This window comes from Oncorhynchus clarkii, chromosome 19 (genome assembly GCF_045791955.1).
Source record: "Oncorhynchus clarkii lewisi isolate Uvic-CL-2024 chromosome 19, UVic_Ocla_1.0, whole genome shotgun sequence".
NCBI classification, from domain to species: Eukaryota; Metazoa; Chordata; class Actinopteri; order Salmoniformes; family Salmonidae; genus Oncorhynchus; species Oncorhynchus clarkii.
In genome coordinates, this window is record NC_092165.1 from 35,381,765 (window position 1) to 35,400,185 (window position 18,421).

General features: G+C 43.2%; 1 protein-coding gene across 1 annotated transcript in view; it reads right to left on the reverse strand.

The window, feature by feature from the left end:
* Window positions 1-18,421, reverse strand: part of LOC139375092 (protein Daple-like) — an 84,546-nt gene that overhangs the window by 11,729 nt on the left and 54,396 nt on the right. Inside the window, exons 14-26 of the mRNA XM_071116532.1 lie at window positions 18,133-18,270; window positions 17,736-18,020; window positions 17,023-17,568; window positions 16,707-16,946; window positions 14,083-14,210; window positions 12,237-12,378; window positions 11,837-12,034; window positions 11,449-11,610; window positions 7,675-7,952; window positions 1,105-1,248; window positions 526-712; window positions 272-417; window positions 59-148 (exon numbers count right to left, since the gene is read on the reverse strand). Coding sequence (XP_070972633.1) covers window positions 59-148; window positions 272-417; window positions 526-712; window positions 1,105-1,248; window positions 7,675-7,952; window positions 11,449-11,610; window positions 11,837-12,034; window positions 12,237-12,378; window positions 14,083-14,210; window positions 16,707-16,946; window positions 17,023-17,568; window positions 17,736-18,020; window positions 18,133-18,270 — 2,684 coding nt within the window. The remainder of the gene's footprint in view (window positions 1-58; window positions 149-271; window positions 418-525; window positions 713-1,104; window positions 1,249-7,674; window positions 7,953-11,448; window positions 11,611-11,836; window positions 12,035-12,236; window positions 12,379-14,082; window positions 14,211-16,706; window positions 16,947-17,022; window positions 17,569-17,735; window positions 18,021-18,132; window positions 18,271-18,421) is intronic.

An 18,421-nucleotide genomic window follows, 5' to 3' on the forward strand; every position in this document is an offset into this window, starting at 1 on the left:
CATTTGTCATCCTATTCCATTGACTTAGATTAGCAAGTCAAACTGTAACAAAACTTACTTTTTAGGGGTTGGATCATAAAACTTGTACTGATCCATGATCTTCTCCTCCAGCTTCTCTTTCTGCCTCCGGAGTGAGTTCAACTTGTCACTGGAAACACAGGATTTGTTCGATTTATTTATGACATTAAACAAATCAAATTCCAGTAGAAAATATCTCCCTCTATATACCCGCACGTGCACACACACACACACACACACACACCCTACTCACATGTACTGTTTTTGCTCTTCGTGGTAAAGCTCCTTGCTTTCCATGGTTCTCTCCAGAAGGGTCTGGTTCTGTTGGCTCAACATTTGGATCTGACTCAAAAGGTGGTGGTTCTCCTCCTCCAGGTTCCCCTTCAGACGCGTCAGCAACTGGGACAGAACACACAATAGAGATGAGCTGTTTTATCTTAGACATAGACAGTCCCTTGTGCAGTAGCTCATTGAGGTCCCGGTGTGGTCTTTCAGTCGTCTCTGTACCTCACAGTGGTTGTCCAGCTTGGTCATGGAGATGTCCAGGCCCTGGTGCTGCTCCTTCATTGAGTCGTATCTGGCCTGCCAGCGGTTCACCTCCAGCTGAGCTCCATTCAGACTAGTCTTCAGCTCCTTGGTCTGCACCTGCAGCCCATCATACTCCGCACGTAGCTGGGTATGTGTCTGGGTCAACCTTCAGGGGGTGTGGAGAGACCGTATGGAGAGAGATGAGTTCCTGGTGCTTTGCAAAACAAATTCATCTTCAAAATACCAATTGTAGGGTCAGCTAGTCAGTGTTGTAGTTAGTTAATTTTGTTAGATTTTTGTTGAGAGGTGAGTTTAGCCATACTTATTTTTTCTGCCAACTTGGCAACAAAAGCCAGTTTAATCTAACTGTAGTGTTAAAAAAACATGGCCAAGTGTGTGTAGCTGGAGAAAGATAGTTAGAAACAGCCATTACAGTATGTAACCACCAGAGGGTGCCAGGGTCAGGCTGTTCTTGGGCTATTCTCTATGTGGTGCTTTGAAAAGCTGGAGTTGGTTGTTGGTGCTGTATTCAGGTGCTGCTGTGCTGACTGAGCTCACCTGTCCACTTCCCCCCTCAGGCTCTGGTTCTCCCCCAGGATCAGGGCGTTTTTGTGGATCTCCTCTCCTAGACTCTCCCTCTCCTTCTGGAGGGTGGACTCCAGCGCCTGCATGGCATCTTTCTGCTTCAGGAGCACCATGTACCTGCACACAGAGACCCAGACAGAAAAACAGAAACAAAGACTGGGTTAAAAGACAATTTTTCCTCAGAGGTCAAAGTATTCCGACCCCTTGGATTTCATTTTTATTGTGGGATTAAAATGGATTTAATTGTCATTTTTTGTCAACAATCTATACGCTATTGTCACAGTGGAAGAACATTCTCATAAATAAAATAGTCATTGCATGAGTATTCAGCTCCCTGAGTCCATACATGTTAGAAACACGTTTGGCAGCAATTCCAGCAGTGAGTCTTCTTGGGTAAGTCTCTAGAGCTTTGCTCACCTGGATTGTGAAATATTTGGCCATTATTCTTTTCAAAATTCTTCAAGAGGTTGGGGATCATGACAGTAATTTCTATAGTATTTCAAGCGAATTTAAGTCAAAAGTGTAACTTGGCCATTTAGGAACATTCACAGTCTTCTTGGTAAGCAACTCAAGTGTTGATGTGGCCATGTATTGTAGGTTATTGTACTGCTGAAAGGTGTCCTCTCCCAGTGTCTGGTGTAAAGCAGGTTTTGCGCCAGGATTTTCCTGTGCTTAGCACTATCCCTTTTCTTTTCATTCTGAAAAACTCCTCAGTATTTGCTTATGTCAAGCACACTCATACCATGATGCAGCCACCACCATGCTTGAAAATAAGGAGGCAGTTAAATGACAAATACATTTTAATCCCACTTTGTAACAAAATGTGGGGGAAAATCCAAGGGGTCTGAATACTTTTGCAAGGCACTCTATGGTGCCTAATTAACTGTCCCCAGGTTTTGTATTGTGTTACATCTAAAAATAGGCCATGGCAATCCCATCCCATATAGATTCCTATTACCACCGAAAGAACAACAACGATACTGGGTCCGACAAGAGCTGGATGGAAAAGTCATGAAGTATTGAGCATCCATGATATATGTGGTGGTGTGTTCAAAGAGCTGCTAAAATCCCATCAGGTTTGTCTTGATTCTTTCATAATTTCCAAAAAATTAAAGACTGGAAAAGGGAGGGACTACCTCAGCCTGTCCAATAAGAACCTCTCATTTTAGTTGTGTTGAAAAATATTTTTTAAATGTTTTTCTACGGTGTACCCTAATGAACACAACCCAGGCCTTTGAGGCATATATGGACCATCTGATATTCAGGCTGATTAGGTCCTTGACGGCACAGCAGGCAGACTCTTCTAATCCCTGGGCCTCAACCCGGGCCCCAAGGGACCCTGCTCCATTATTCAAAAAAGTAGATAAGGAGAGATTTTTAGTTAGCCAGCTCAGCCACGTCACATCTCACATTACTCCATTTAGACTGATGTGATAGTAAGCTTCCCAATAGGACCATTTTTCCAGTACAGGACAGTGTGTGGGTTCTCATCATGTCTCTGTGTGTGTGTGTGTGTGTGTGTGTGTATGTGATATTAGGGCTGGGCGATATGTCCAAAAAATTATCACAGTATTTTAAGTATAAATTCAAGTATAGAAGTAAAAATAATTTAAAATTACTTATATTACACAAACCAGATGGCACAATTTAAAAAAATATATATTAACGGATAGCCAGGGTCACACTCCAGCACAATTTACAAACAAAGCATTTATGTTTCGTGAGTCCTCCAGATCAGAGGCAATAGATAACCAGAGATGTTCTCTTGGCAAGTGCGTGAATTGGACCATTTTCCTGTCCTGCTAAGCATTCAAAATGTAACGAGTACTTTTAGGTGTCAGGGAAAATGTATGGAGTAAAGAGTACAGTATTTTCTTTAGGAATGTAGTGAAGCAAAAGTTTTCAAAAAGAAAAAAATAGTAAAGTACAGATACCAAAAAACAACTTACAGTGCCTTGCGAAAGTATTCGGCCCCCTTGAACTTTGCGACCTTTTGCCACATTTCAGGCTTCAAACATAAAGATATAAAACTGTATTTTTTTGTGAAGAATCAACAACAAGTGGGACACAATCATGAAGTGGAACGACATTTATTGGATATTTCAAACTTTTTTAACAAATCAAAAACTGAAAAATTGGGCGTGCAAAATTATTCAGCCCCTTTACTTTCAGTGCAGCAAACTCTCTCCAGAAGTTCAGTGAGGATCTCTGAATGATCCAATGTTGACCTAAATGACTAATGATGATAAATACAATCCACCTGTGTGTAATCAAGTCTCCGTATAAATGCACCTGCACTGTGATAGTCTCAGAGGTCCGTTAAAAGCGCAGAGAGCATCATGAAGAACAAGGAACACACCAGGCAGGTCCGAGATACTGTTGTGAAGAAGTTTAAAGCCGGATTTGGATACAAAAAGATTTCCCAAGCTTTAAACATCCCAAGGAGCACTGTGCAAGCGATAATATTGAAATGGAAGGAGTATCAGACCACTGCAAATCTACCAAGACCTGGCCGTCCCTCTAAACTTTCAGCTCATACAAGGAGAAGACTGATCAGAGATGCAGCCAAGAGGCCCATGATCACTCTGGATGAACTGCAGAGATCTACAGCTGAGGTGGGAGACTCTGTCCATAGGACAACAATCAGTTGTATATTGCACAAATCTGGCCTTTATGGAAGAGTGGCAAGAAGAAAGCCATTTCTTAAAGATATCCATAAAAAGTGTTGTTTAAAGTTTGCCACAAGCCACCTGGGAGACACACCAAACATGTGGAAGAAGGTGCTCTGGTCAGATGAAACCAAAATTGAACTTTTTGGCAACAATGCAAAACGTTATGTTTGGCGTAAATGCAACACAGCTGAACACACCATCCCCACTGTCAAACATGGTGGTGGCAGCATCATGGTTTGGGCCTGCTTTTCTTCAGCAGGGACAGGGAAGAGTGTTAAAATTGATGGGAAGATGGATGGAGCCAAATACAGGACCATTCTGGAAGAAAACCTGATGGAGTCTGCAAAAGACCTGAGACTGGGACGGAGATTTGTCTTCCAACAAGACAATGATCCAAAACATAAAGCAAAATCTACAATGGAATGGTTCAAAAATAAACATATCCAGGTGTTAGAATGGCCAAGTCAAAGTCCAGACCTGAATCCAATCGAGAATCTGTGGAAAGAACTGAAAACTGCTGTTCACAAATGCTCTCCATCCAACCTCACTGAGCTCGAGCTGTTTTGCAAGGAGGAATGGGAAAAAATTTCAGTCTCTCGATGTGCAAAACTGATAGAGACATACCCCAAGCGACTTACAGCTGTAATCGCAGCAAAAGGTGGCGCTACAAAGTATTAACTTAAGGGGGCTGAATAATTTTGCACGCCCAATTTTTCAGTTTTTGATTTGTTAAAAAAGTTTGAAATATCCAATAAATGTCGTTCCTCTTCATGATTGTGTCCAACTTGTTGTTGATTCTTCACAAAAAAATACAGTTTTATATCTTTATGTTTGAAGCCTGAAATGTGGAAAAAGGTCGCAAAGTTCAAGGGGGCCGAATACTTTCGCAAGGCACTGTAAGTAGTAACCAAAAGTATTTTTACTTAAGTACTTTACACCACTGCTCAATTGAGAATTTCCACACTGCCACAGAGCTGCACACTGCTGCACACTACTAGGGATGCAGATATGGGCAAATAATCTAGGACTTATTTTTAACCAAATGTTGCAATTGCGATTTGACTTGCGAATTAGAGAAAAACTGTTGGAATCATGGGAATAGAATGACTATTATAATTCAATAGTTAGAATAGAACAGTGTTTGAGATGACAACGAATTAAAATGTCAGGAAAGAGTTATTGTGACAAGGTAGGAACTAAAGTGTTGATACGTGTTTCCTAGGGGACCCTATAAGCTTTGGCTACATTGCATGTTCTCTCGTAGCTACTTCATGTAGTTAATATATTTTTGCTTGGCATATTTCTCTTTGATTTAGAAGATAATGTTGCACAAACAACATGCTGATTTAGGTCTACACCATCACTGGTATTAGCTAGTTACGTTCTCTTACTCAGTACATTTATTAGCTAGCTATTAACATTAGCGGCTAACGATTAGCATCAAGATTTAGGGCAACTTGCTAAGAAAAGACAAACTAATAGTGTCATTATAGAACGCTGGCGGGTTTATATTAAGAACGCTGGTGGGTTTATATTAAGAAGAAAAGTGAAAACAGCATCGGTGTCATCAACATTGTTGCATGTGCTGCGCTGCATTGACCATGCAGACTGAACGCAAGTGTCTCGTGGTTGAGGAACATCAAATGAGCTCCTTGAGTGACAGGGGGCGTGGCTAGGTCTGTGTGAAAAGTGGCACGAGAGAGAGAGTGGACAGAGATGAGTCAAGTAGCAAAGTAAAAATTAACATTACAGATGGCATATCACATTTAACAAACCAAACATTAAATTACTGGTATAAAAGTAAAAACCAAAACGGTCCCTGCATCAATACCTGTATGTCATAAAATAAGGTATACCGCTCAGCCCTATGAGATAACATAATATAACCAAGTCCAAATATAACCACAGCAAAAAAACAAAGAACACTGTCGCAATAGTTAGAGGAGTGATGTCGCCCTCCGGCCCTCCCCTCAGGAGTGGCCTGCCTGAAGCAGTACAGGTTATAAGGTTCCACTGTAAAACAATAAAAGCAGCAGACTAGAAGAGTTCCACTGACATCCAAAAACCCTATCTGAACACCAACTGAATGAAATTAGTCTCCCAGAGTTATTGAACAGTCACAGTTCTGGCCTGATGTTAACTTCTGTTGTCCTGTCCCTCCCTAGCCCTAGTGATAGGCTACCTGTCTCCACCCAACCCGACCGTTGCGGTGTCAGCAGTTTCTCCCAGCTCCAGCCAGGGTGTGAGTGAAATCACACCCAGTCTGTTACTGCTGTACTGTTCCAGCCCCGTGGCATGGAGTGGTCAGGAGAGAGGCAGGAAGGGTACGCAACACATCCCCTAGGTCACTTCCTTAGGGCGGTCTCTCAATGTCCCAGTGCCAAGCCAGTCTGGAAGGACATACTTTCACAAGCCTATGGCTGTTTAGATGTGGCTTATCAAATGAGGAAGTCTGTTATTGGAAAATTAACTTCAGAGAAATATATTAACACAGTTCTCTTGATGACATGTAACCAATTGATACAGACTCACACCGAGGTCAATACACATGACATGAACAACCATGTAATATGACCACTCTGTGATAATATACATTTATTTAAAACAAATCTGACCTTTTTCTATTACACCTTCTCAGTGTAACATCTTGGTGAGTGTATTTGTGACCATGGTAGTTGACTGCTTGGTGTGTATGACCCATTGTGGACTCTTCCATGCGTGTTCAATCACTTGGTGTGTGTGTGTGTGTGTGTGTGATTGAGAGAGAGGTGTGAACCTGTGGATTATGACATGTATGTGTGACCATAGTCACTTTATTTATCCCGCGCCCTTTGATGATTTCTGAACATTGATAAAAAGGTCTGTAAAAAAATCCCAGCCAAAATGACAAGTACTATGGTGGTTGTCTATAGTGTGATTTCTAGCACCATGTTGATTTTTTTTTCTTCCTATGAATTTGGCTCTAGCGTTTAAGCCACAAAATATTATGACCCCATTCCTGAAAGTTAAGACCAAGGAACAAGTACATGCCTCCTGTTTCCCTCTCTGATACTCACATGGACTCATTGTGTGTGACAAAAAACACACCTAATGACTGAGGGAAATTAATTCAAAGCATATCTCCTTCAGACTGGAATTTGGCATTAGTTGATCGTCATTTATTGAGATGCCTAGTTCAGACGATTTTAAAAAATACCTAATTTCTTTTAAAGATGCAATATGTAACTTTTTGGGCAACCCAACCAAATTCACATAGAAATAGCCTTATTGTTATTTTATTGTTGCTCTTATTTTTTAAACCTTTTGTTGACTTAGTAAATATTTTCTCAACTCTTATTTTTCTTAAAACTGCATTGTTGGTTAAGGGCTTGTAAGTAAGCATGTTGTATTCGGCACCTGTTGTATTCGGCACGTGACAAATAAAATGTGATTTGATTGGATTACAATGACTACACTATACTTGCTTGTTTTGTCAAACTGAAATTAGGCAAACTATTCTAATTTTAGCAACCAGGAAATGGTGTGATTTCAATAGCGTTGAGCCTTTTCAACAATGCTAACATTTTTTGCTTGCACCTTGACTCACGCAAGTTGAGTGCACTCCACTTCTTTCATAATTACTTTAAGCAACATACCATTTTAAGAAAAGTGATTTATTGTTGTGCTGGAGTGAGTCAGTTCTTCTGAAGAATAATGTTGAAAATATCCAGCACCCCTGCAATGAACCTTTTTTTTTATTTGATTTTTTAAACATTTTTTACATAGCCCTGCCTTAGGGTATTACCACCTGCCTTAGGGTATTACCACTTGGTGTGTGTGTGCCAGGTGGTTTGTGTAACCCCTGTGCGTGTGCCCCATGTGTGTGACCCACTTGTTCTCCAGTGTGCGGTGCTCTTGCTCCAGAGCTCTCTGGTTGCCCTTCAGGGTGGCGTGTTGGGCGATGAGCTGCTCGTACTCCACTGCCTGTCTCTCATGCACACTCAGCAGGCGCTCGTGATCCTGCAGCACGCTCTCCCTACCCACCCGCGCCTCCTCCCGCTGCCGCTGCCACGCCTCTGACTCACTCTCCAGCGCCCCCACCTGGCCCTGCAGCACAGCATTCTGGGCCATGAGAGATGCACTCTGGGAGTTGAGGGTGGAGTTCTCCACCTAAAAGAGGGAGACATTTCTTTCATTTTACAACATCTATATGTTGGCAACGACTGACACAGCTAGTCTAACTAGGAATTAGGGCTGACCCCATTTTGTCGATTGGTCTATTGTTTGGTCGATAGGCTGTTGGTCGACAGAGATTTTTTGTTGTTGAGAGGTCACAAATACACATATATTTTTTCCATGGCACATGTGTAGGGCTGACAGACAAAAACAAAAAAAAGTTGTCTGTTCTTTCAACCAATCAATTAGTAGACATTTTTAAATGTGTATTTTTCCATATATTGACACATCCTATGTGTTTTAATCAAATCAACTATATTAGCTTGTCTGATGCTTTAAGCACACAGTCTGATGAAATAATTAGGACACAGAAATGACTAGAGGGAGTCCGACCAGCAATTGATTTGATTGTGCCGGGGCCGACTCAGACTTGCTGCTCTGTGTTAATAACAAAAAAAAGACAGCGAGGGACTGACTAGCACCCGTTGTCTGTCTCTCCTCCCGGCTGCATCGTCTACCACAGAACATCAAAGTGTTTATCGAGCGGTCTGTGTTGCTGAAGCTGCAACATAATTACAGCCATTTCTGACTGAAAAGATCTGTTACCGGAATCCATCATTTCTTTAGGAAAAACCTCCTATTCCCTCAACCCTTGCTCTCTTTACGTGACACATGTATGCACCGCATGCACATGAGCAAAGACCTGTTCGCACAGGACAAGTATTACTGGAGAACGTTGGTTATGTGATGTAATTATAACTCCAGAATGCCCGTTATTCCAGAGGACGATTTGGATGGGATAATTTTTTCCCCCGAACTGCCCCCTGTAATTTTATTTTATATACATTTACACAGTTATGAAGGTCAAACACAGACATTTCTCTCAAAACACAGGGATGTCGATTTCACACAGGACTAGAATTATCAGAGGAGAGTTTGCCAAAAAACAGTAGTGTTATTCTGGCTGGAATTGTTACTCTCCTGCAATGTAAAAATGACTGACAGGCCAGGACTAATATTACAGATGTGGTGTTTTGTGCTCATGCACATAATTACATTTCCCCGACCTCCCCAGTAAAACTAATACTGTCCGAATAGGGCCTGACCTATAGACAGGGTCGGTCTTCGCCTTTCTGCCGGCACAGGTGAGACCAAAAATTACACCGGTTTATTTATTGTTTAAGGCTTGCTTAATTTTATATATATTTTTAAAACTAAAATGCTTGATTGCATTTCAAATCATGAATGCTGTGTGATGACATGAACAATTGATTGATACAGTAGCCTAAAAAAAGTATTGACCTATAGGCCAAAGTAAAACAGATGTGCTTTTATGCCTGAATCTCAAAATGGTGGTTATACCAGGCTGCTATACTAAGCCTACTAATGAAAATGACATTACTTATGATCATAATAATAACAACACCAATAAGAAGGAGATCAAGAAAAATGAGCATTATCCTGACCCCTCCTGTCTCCGCCTCCAGTATTTATGCTGCAGTAGTTTGTGTGTCGGGGGCTAGGGTCAGTCGGTTATATCTGGAGTACTTCTCCGGTCTTATCCGGTGTCCTGTGTGAATTTAAGTATGCTCTCTCTAATTCTCTCTTGGAGGACCTGGCATGATGACTCCTTGCTGTCCCCAGTCCACCTGGCCTTGCTGCTACTCCAGTTTCAACTGTTCTGCCTGCGGCTATGGAACCCTGACCTGTTCACCGGACGTGCTACCTGTCCCTGACCTGCTGTTCAACTCTCTAGAGACAGCAGGAGCGGTAGAGATACTCTTTATGATCGGCTATGAAAAGCCAACTGACATTTACTCCTGAGGTGCTGACTTGTTGCACCCTCGACAACTACTGTGATTATTATTATTTGACCATGCTGGTCATCTATGAACATTTTAACATCTTGGCCATGTTCTGTTATAATCTCCACCCGGCACAGCCAGAGTACTGGCCACCCCTCATAGCCTGGTTCCTCTAGGTTTCTTCCTAGGTTCTGGCCTTTCTAGGCAGTTCTTCCTAGCCACCGTGCGTCTACACCTGCATTGCTTGCTGTTTGGGGTTTTAGACTGGGTTTCTATACAGCACTTTAAGATATCAGCTGATGTAAGAAGGGCTATATAAATACATTTTAAATATAAATATACATTAAATATAATGTCTCAGACAATTTGGAACAGTGTAAACACTAAATAAATTATAATACCAGAGAGGCTGTTCTAATGAAAAAAGTGTAAAGCCTTTACAGCAAAGATTAAAAACAGCTGAATTTGGCTTGGTGCTCGAGGAATCAGTAGGCTATTAAACACACACTCAAACAGGCAACTGAAGTATCTTATTTCTGTAGATATATTGATGACTTATAAAGTCAGGCACATTTAACAGTTAAACTATTGATTATAGATCTAATTAAGTTTGGATTTCCCCTCTCCTGACTTTTCTTAGACAATGAGGCAAGGGGTGTTTTCGCATCTCCTCATTCTGCTGCTGCATTGTTCTCAACTGGTTAACTTTGCTATTATGCACATAGCAACATGGTCTAGGAAAAGGAGCCAATTCAACAGCACACCGATGTGTTTCAGAACCGTGGACAGCGATCACTATCGAAAGAGGGAGAAAGCGTATTTGTTATAAAATATCATTTTTATTAGTGTTGCACCGTTGTTCTTATGTAATATAACCATATACAATTTCAGTAGTACGTCTTAGACTGATGTACAGTGCCATCCCCACAGCCTCCACAAAGTATGTTTTTACATCCACTGAGAATGACAATAGTTTCTCAATGTATTTGAAAATTCTTTCTAGCTTTGTTGTAAGTTAGTAGCATGAGCTTTGGACCAGACCCAGTTGATACAATGTTTCAAATTCATTGCAGACAGGCCATGCGTAGCCAATGTGATGTATAAGATATTTATTTTTTAAATCAGGATATTTTCTACCTGCAATGTTTTTATTTGTTGGTTTTATGTAGGCTATATGCTTACTTCTATAGAAGTAACTTTTAGATGTGTATAATTTTCAATACAGATAGAATTGAGATTAACCACATGACAATGATTTTGAGATACTATAATTAAATAACACTGTTCCACAAAAATGTGCATGTGAAAATCCTAACTGGATCGGTAGAAATGGTAAGATAAATAGTAAATTGGCACTCAACATAAAAATGTCCCACCCCTGGTGTAGCCTATTAAAGGCCAGCAGCGGGGGGGGGGGGGGGGGGGGGGGGGGGGGGGGGGCATAGGGTGTGTCTATATATGGAAAAATACATGTTTAATTGATTGGACGAAAGAACAGAGGACTCTCGGTTGACCAATATCTTTTTTAGTCAGGGACAGCCCTACTAGGAATGCAAACAAGGGGGTGAGTAACAACTGCCAGACCGACACACAACCAAGCTCAGCGAGAGAGCGAGAGAGCGAGAGAAGCACAGTAGCTGTGCGAACATGGTGGAGCAGAGCCCCTGTAGTATGTATTGTCGTACCTGTAGCTTGGCTGTCTGTGTGTGCAGGGCCGTGTTGTGCTCTTGCAGTACAGCAGACTGCCTCTGTACGGCCACAGTCTGGGCATTCAGCTGACTGTTCTGGGTGTCCAGCTGTCTCAGCTGCTCCTTCAGAAGGTGCTTCTCTGTCTGCAGGGTTGCATTCTGAAGGGAAAGGCATCCAGGTAAGATTAAACATGCACAATATACCATTTGTATAACAATTTGCCTGATGCTTGTATTGGCCAGTATGTTGTGACCGTTACTGTAGTAGCCGTTTTGCGACATATGTTCTAAGCATTCACAGCAAGGGTTGAGGGATCTACAGGAAGAAGTCCTTGTCAATGGTCAACTAAACATTCAACCCTTTTAAAATTCCATCCCCACTCACATTCTTCTCTATGTCGATGAGGCGGTCCTTTAGTTTGAGGAGCTCCGCGGTGGCCTCTCTAGTCTCCGTCTCCCACTTCTCCTTCTGGCCAGGCCTGCCCTGGCCCTGACCTACAGCCTGCAGTGTGGAGCTCTGGGTCTGGGAGTGGGCCTCCTCTTCCTCCTGCCTCTGTCGCAGAGCCTCTAGAGTCTTCTTCACCTAATCACCGCAACACAAGAGGGCAACAGTGTGAGTAACAAGGATTGTAAGTGAATAAGTTACATAAGAGAGTAGAAATAAGAGTGAAAGTGTTTGTGTGAGAAAGATTGAGTACGTGCAAGAGTATGATTAGTAGACTGTGTGTGTACACACGTCTGTGTGTGTGAGTGAATGAGAGAGGCATATGTACGTAGGTACGTACGGTGCTGAGTTCAGTGCGTAGCTGCTGGTTGAGACTACTAGACTCCTCCAGTCGGGACTCCAGCCCCTGAATCTTCTCCTCACGGATCTCCAGAGTCTTCTTCAGTGTTGACTCGATCTTACTCTCCAAGATCTTGAACTTACTGAGGGGGCAAAGAGACAGGCAAACAGTATGTCTAAATGTCATGAAGGCCAATAGAAAGTCCCAGACGAATGAATTCATTGTGATTCAAATTTATCAGCCACGTGGGGCTTTTATTTAAGTCCGATGATGAGCAAGCAATGGAAATTCCTGTAGAACGATGTGCATTTACTTATCTATGTTTGAGGCTGAATGTACTATTTATTGTACCTTATTTGTAATACCAAGAGGGAGACCGCATGTGTGGCAGATATCAAGCCTTCACTTAGGACAGACTAGAGTAATACTACGGGAGATCAAGTTTGAGACAGAGGTTTGCTTGCTGAGGTCATCTGAAATGTTTTACAACCATATGACTGTCATCTGTACTAAGGAGTCACTGTACTAGCTTTGCACTAAGACAACTATGACGGAAACATATGAAAAACCCTAGCCACAAGCAGTTGAACCTAATAGTTAAATAAAAATAAATATAAGAGTGCAGAGCACACGAGATTACTAAGTGCTGTAGAAATGTAACTCGGGGTGGTGAATTTATTTGACATGAACTGATTAGTGGCAGCTTGGGTTTCATTGAGCACAAATAGCTGGAGAAGGAATGTCTTTGTTTTTAATCCAATCTCCCTGGGTGACACCCAGCTGGGTCTCTAAGTCTTACCTTGAGAGGTGCCTCTTAACACATCCTCAGAGACTGACGAAAAACCCCTCAAGAAGAGGCCCTCCCCTTTCAGGCAATACAAGTTTTTCCAAAGTGTCTTATTTCATATATTATCCCTTCAGAAAGGCTGGAGTTCAGGAGTGTACAGTTCAGCTATTCCCACAGCGCTGTCCTGCTGCTTGCCTCACCGGACCTGGGGTTCAAATAGTATTCGTTTTTTCTTTCAAATACTTGTTTTTTTTACTTGTCTGATACAATTGAACCAATGGAATTGTCCCAAAACCTCACTCATCTGGCAACCCAGGCAGGCAGGCTCAAATGCTCAAAATATTTGAAGGAAATATTTGAAAATATTTGAACCCAGGTAAGGTGCTCCCGGTCACTGTACATTACCTCACCCAGCAGGACTAGATTCTAGAACGCCTTCGCTCTCCAGGGAAAATTCCAGAGAAAATTAAACTGTTGCAAGACAGAGGAAAGGAAATGATCTTTCCCCTGTAATTTTCCCATACAGTCTTTTGAAATTGGTTGTAATAGAACATTGCACACCTGCTGCTGGAGATCACTCAAACACATACACATGCCACCAACTGCACCAAACAATTTGAAAAAAAGAGCCTAAACAAAATGTCACATTAAATCTGTAGAGAAAGAGATTAAACGCTTTCAACACAGGTTTGAACAGAAACCAGGACTCACCCACTATACCTGGCACAGGAGGTAGGGCAGAATCCATTAAAGCAAATAACTTGTTAAACATGAAAAGCCCCTTTACAACTCAAAACCAACATGTCCCCTGTGCCTCATCCAAAGTGGACATTGGGCACACATTTTCACAAGCACTTCAGCACACACAAATGCTATAAATACCCGTTACAAAATATTAGTACACTCCCTTTTTTTATACAAAAAATGGCTGCAGTATGATGAAGGTAAGGTATTGAGTCTGAGACATGCGTCTGAGACACCGGTAGTGTGATGGCATGCTGGTACAGTGTAGATGTAGTTAGTGTAATGCATGCTGGTAGACAGTGAAAAGCCTCTTACTTGTCTTCACAGCTGTGCTCCTCCTGCAGTAGTTTCTCTCTGTTCAGGCCGATCTTCTCCAGCTCATGGCTCAGTGTCTCCAACTCGTTCCATTGCTGCTGCACCTTTAGCTTCTCATTCACCAGGTCCTGGACAGAACACACACAATATAACGCTGATTCTACTGAGCTGTCCACCAAACAGTTTTAGAGAGGCAGTTGTAGCAGAAATGCAGATCTAGAAACAGACTTGAAACACGCTGCACATTCAGTATACGGATAGGCTACTGTAACCCTTACTGCAGTTTTAGAGGCGCATTGACATAAGCAGAGTATGCACAGAATACTAATCTCTCATGGTGTGATCCATAATTTATATATAAAAAACTAAATCTTTATCCATTCATCGGCACCCTGCATTTCTTTTTCTACTTGAACTCTATGTGCTGTATGGTACATCTACACCGAACAAAAATATGAAACGCAACATTTAACAATTTCAAAGATTTTACTGAGTTACAGTTCATATAAGAAATTCAGTCAATTGAAATGAATTCATTAGGCCCTAATCTATGGATTTCACATGGCTTGGAATACAGATATGCATCGGTTGGTCACTAATACCTTACAAGAAAAGGTAGGGGCGTGGATCAGAAAGCCAGTCAGTATCTGGTGTGACCACCATTTGCCTCATGTGAGGCCGGTTGGACGTACTGCCACATTTTCTAAAACGACATTGGATGCGGCATATAGTAGAGAAATTAACATTCAATTATCTGGAAACACCTTTGGTGGACATTCTTGCAGTCAGCAATTTAACACTCCTCATCACTTCAGACATCTGTGGCATTGTGTTGTGTGAAGACTGCACATGTTAGAGTGGCCTTTTATTGCCCTGAGTAGGTGCACCTCTAATGATTATGCTGTTTAATCAGCTTCTTGATTTGCCACACATGTCAGGTGGATGGATTATCTTGACAAAGGAAAAATTATCACTAACAGGGATGTAAACAAATTTGTGAGCAGGATTTGAGAGAAATAAGCATTTTGTGCAGAATGACCATTTCTGTTCAGGCCGATCTTCTCCAGCTCATGACTCAGTGTCTCCTGTTATTTCAGCTCATGAAACATGGGACCAAAACTTTACATGTTGCGTTTAGATTTGTGTTCAGTATACAGTAGACCCTTTGACTTTTTCCACCTTTTGTTACATTACAGCCTTATTCTAAAATTGATTACATAATTTTTTCCCCCTATCATCAATTTACACACAGTACCCCATAATGACAAAGCAAAAACTGGTTTAGACATTTTTGATAATTTATAAAATAAAAAAACTGAAATATTACATTTACATAAGTATTCAGACCCTTTACTCTGTACTTTGCTGAAGCACCTTTGGCAGCGATTACAGTCTCGAGTCTTCTTGGGTATGACGCTACAAGCTTGGCACACCTGTATTTGGGGAGTTTCTCACATTCTTCTCTGCAGATCTCTCAAGCTCTGTCACATTGGATGGGGAGCTACACAGCTATTCTTTTTCTCCAGAGATGTTCGATCAGGTTCCAGTCGGGGCTCTGGCTGGGCTACTCAAGGACATTCAGAGATATGTCCCAAAGCCACTCCTGCGTTGTCTTGGCTGTGTTTTTAGAGTCGTTGTACTGTTGGAAGGTGAACCTTCCCCCCAGTCAGGTCCTGAACGCTCGGGAGCAGGTTTTCATCAAGGATTTCTATGTACATTGCACCGTTGATCTTTGCCTCGATCCTGACTAGTCTCCCAGTCCCTGCAGCTGAAAAACATCCCCACAGCATGATAATGCCACCACTATACTTCACTGTAGGGATGGTGCCAGGATTCCTCCAGACGTGACACTTGGCATTCAGGCTGAGGGTCTTTAGGTGCCTTTTGGCAAACTCCAAGCGGGCTGTTATATGCCTTTTATTGAGGAGTGGCTTCAGTCTAGCCACTCTACCATAAAGGCCTGATTGGTGGAGTGCTACAGAGATGGTTGTCTTTCTGGAAGGTTCTCCTATCTACACAGAGGAACTCTGGAGCTCTGTCAGAGTGACCATCGGGTTCCTGGTCACCTCCCTGACCAAGGCCCTTCTCCCACGATTGCGCCGTTTGGCCAGCTCTAGGAAGAGTCTTGGTGGTCCCAAACTTCTTCCATTTAAGAATGATGAGGCCACTGTGTTCTTGGGGACATTCAATGCTGCAGAATTTTTTTGGTACCCTTCCTAGGTCTGTGATTCGACACAATCCTGTCTCGGAGCTCTACGGACAATTCCTTCGACCTCATAGCATGGTTTTTGCTCTGGCACTGTCAACTGTGAGACCTTACATAGACAGGTGTGTGCCTTTCCAAATCATGTCCAATGAATTCACCACAGGTGGCCTTCAATCAAGTTGTAGTAACATCAAGGATGATCAATGGAATCTGTTTTTTATTTTTAATACATTTGCAAAGATTTCTAAAATATGTTTTCGCTTTAATCAATTTTATAATAAGGCTGTAACGTAACAGAATGTGGAAAAAGTCAAGGGGTCTGAATACTTTCCGAAGGCACTGTATATACTGCATAGTACACGTACTTCTCTACAATCTACTGTAGCCTATTTTATCCTCAGACCTTCCCCAGACATACCTCTCGGAGTGTGGCCAGGGTCCTCTTGTCAATCGTGGCCTGTTTCTGCAGGTCCTTGTTCTCCCTCTCTAGCTCTTTGACCTTCCCAGTCGCCTCCTTTAACCTCTCCAGCTCTTTCTCCTTGGTGATGCCCTCCTTCTCCAGGGAGGCCAGCCTCAGAGCACTCTCCTCCAGCACCCTCTCCTTCACCTCCAGCTGCTGCCACAGCCTCCGTGCCTCCTTCTCCAGCTGCTTACTCTCCTGCAATTTAATTTAATTGAAATCAGGAGTACTTAAGACAAAGCAACTACAGTTTACACATAACACACAGACATACCTTCTCTGACTGGCCCAGTTCTTGCTCCAGCCCCCTCTTCTCCTTCTCCACTGCCTCCAGGCGTTTCGCCACCAGGCACACCTCCTCCAGCTCCCTTCTTAGCCCCCCTGTCTCGGCCTCGGCCTGCCTTAGCTCCCTTTCCAGCCCCTGGATCTTTGTGGAGCTGTTGTCCAGGCTCTGCTGGAGCCTCTGGTTCTCCTGACCCAAGCTGCTGATGCTCATCTCCAGCCTCTCTGCCCTTTTCCCCTGGGACCTCAGCTCCTCCACAGACCGGGCCAGCTCCTCCCTGTCCCGCTCTAGCTCCCCATTCTCCTGCTGGAGCTGGGCCAGGCGCACGGCGGCCGGCCGAAGAGATTCCACAGTGCGGCGGAGCTCCAGGTTCTCCTGGTCCAGGAGGCTGTGGTCCTTCTCCAGAGTAGTCAGGCGCAGGCTGGTGTTCTGGGCCGTGTCCGCCTGCTTCTTCAGCCTCCGGTTGTCCTGCTCCAGGCTGGCGTTGTCTCTCTCCAGGGCCTCGGCCCGGTCACACGTAATCATCAGCGACGCCACCTATGTTTACAGTTACAGTAGTCATGTTGAAATCATTGTGATATGTGATTGTTTTACCTAAGTTGAATACACTGATTGTTTTACTTGCAGTGATTGTGGATCGCATTCTTCAAAGACCTCTGCAGATTTGGCAAAACAAGTGTGAGCGCAAGAATGACCTCCCTCACCTCCCTCTGAAGCTGCTCTTTGCTCCTCCCAAGATGTGCAGTCTCCCTCTCCAGCTCCTCACAGCGCTCCCCCCTCTCCCTCAGTGTCTCCAGCTCCTTAGTCGACTGCTTGCCCTGGGCCTCTAGCCGGGCCAGCTTGGACCCTGTGTCCGTGATGGTCTGGTGGAGGACGCGGTTCTCCGTCTCCACCTCCCTGACCCGAGCCTCACTGTTGGCTTGGGCACGCTGACGCAGGGAGCTCACCGCCTGGCTCAGGTGCTCCTTCTCCTGCGCCAGCTCAGAGATCTGGAGAACACACAAAGACAGTCAGGTGGGACAACAGTGACATAAGCGGGACCAGATGACATACACAATCAGTGGTGCATTTAGCATGCGCAAGGTTAGAAGTAGTGTGTACCTGTCTGTCCTTGTCTTCCTGCAGTGTCTCCAGAGCCTTATTCAGTTTCTGCTTGTCTTTGAGTAGATCTTCCCCAAGACCCTCCATGTCCTGGGTTGTCTGCTTCTCCTGGTCCAGCAGGGTCTGCAGATGCTCCAGCTAGGGAAGGAATGGATGATGGATGACAATCATGATTGAAAGCACAAACAAATTCATCAAGCCAGAGCAGAGAGGTCATAGCAATGAGGTCAAAGCAATTGTCTGTAGAGATCCGAGACAGGATTGTTTCGAGGCACAGATCTGGGGAAGG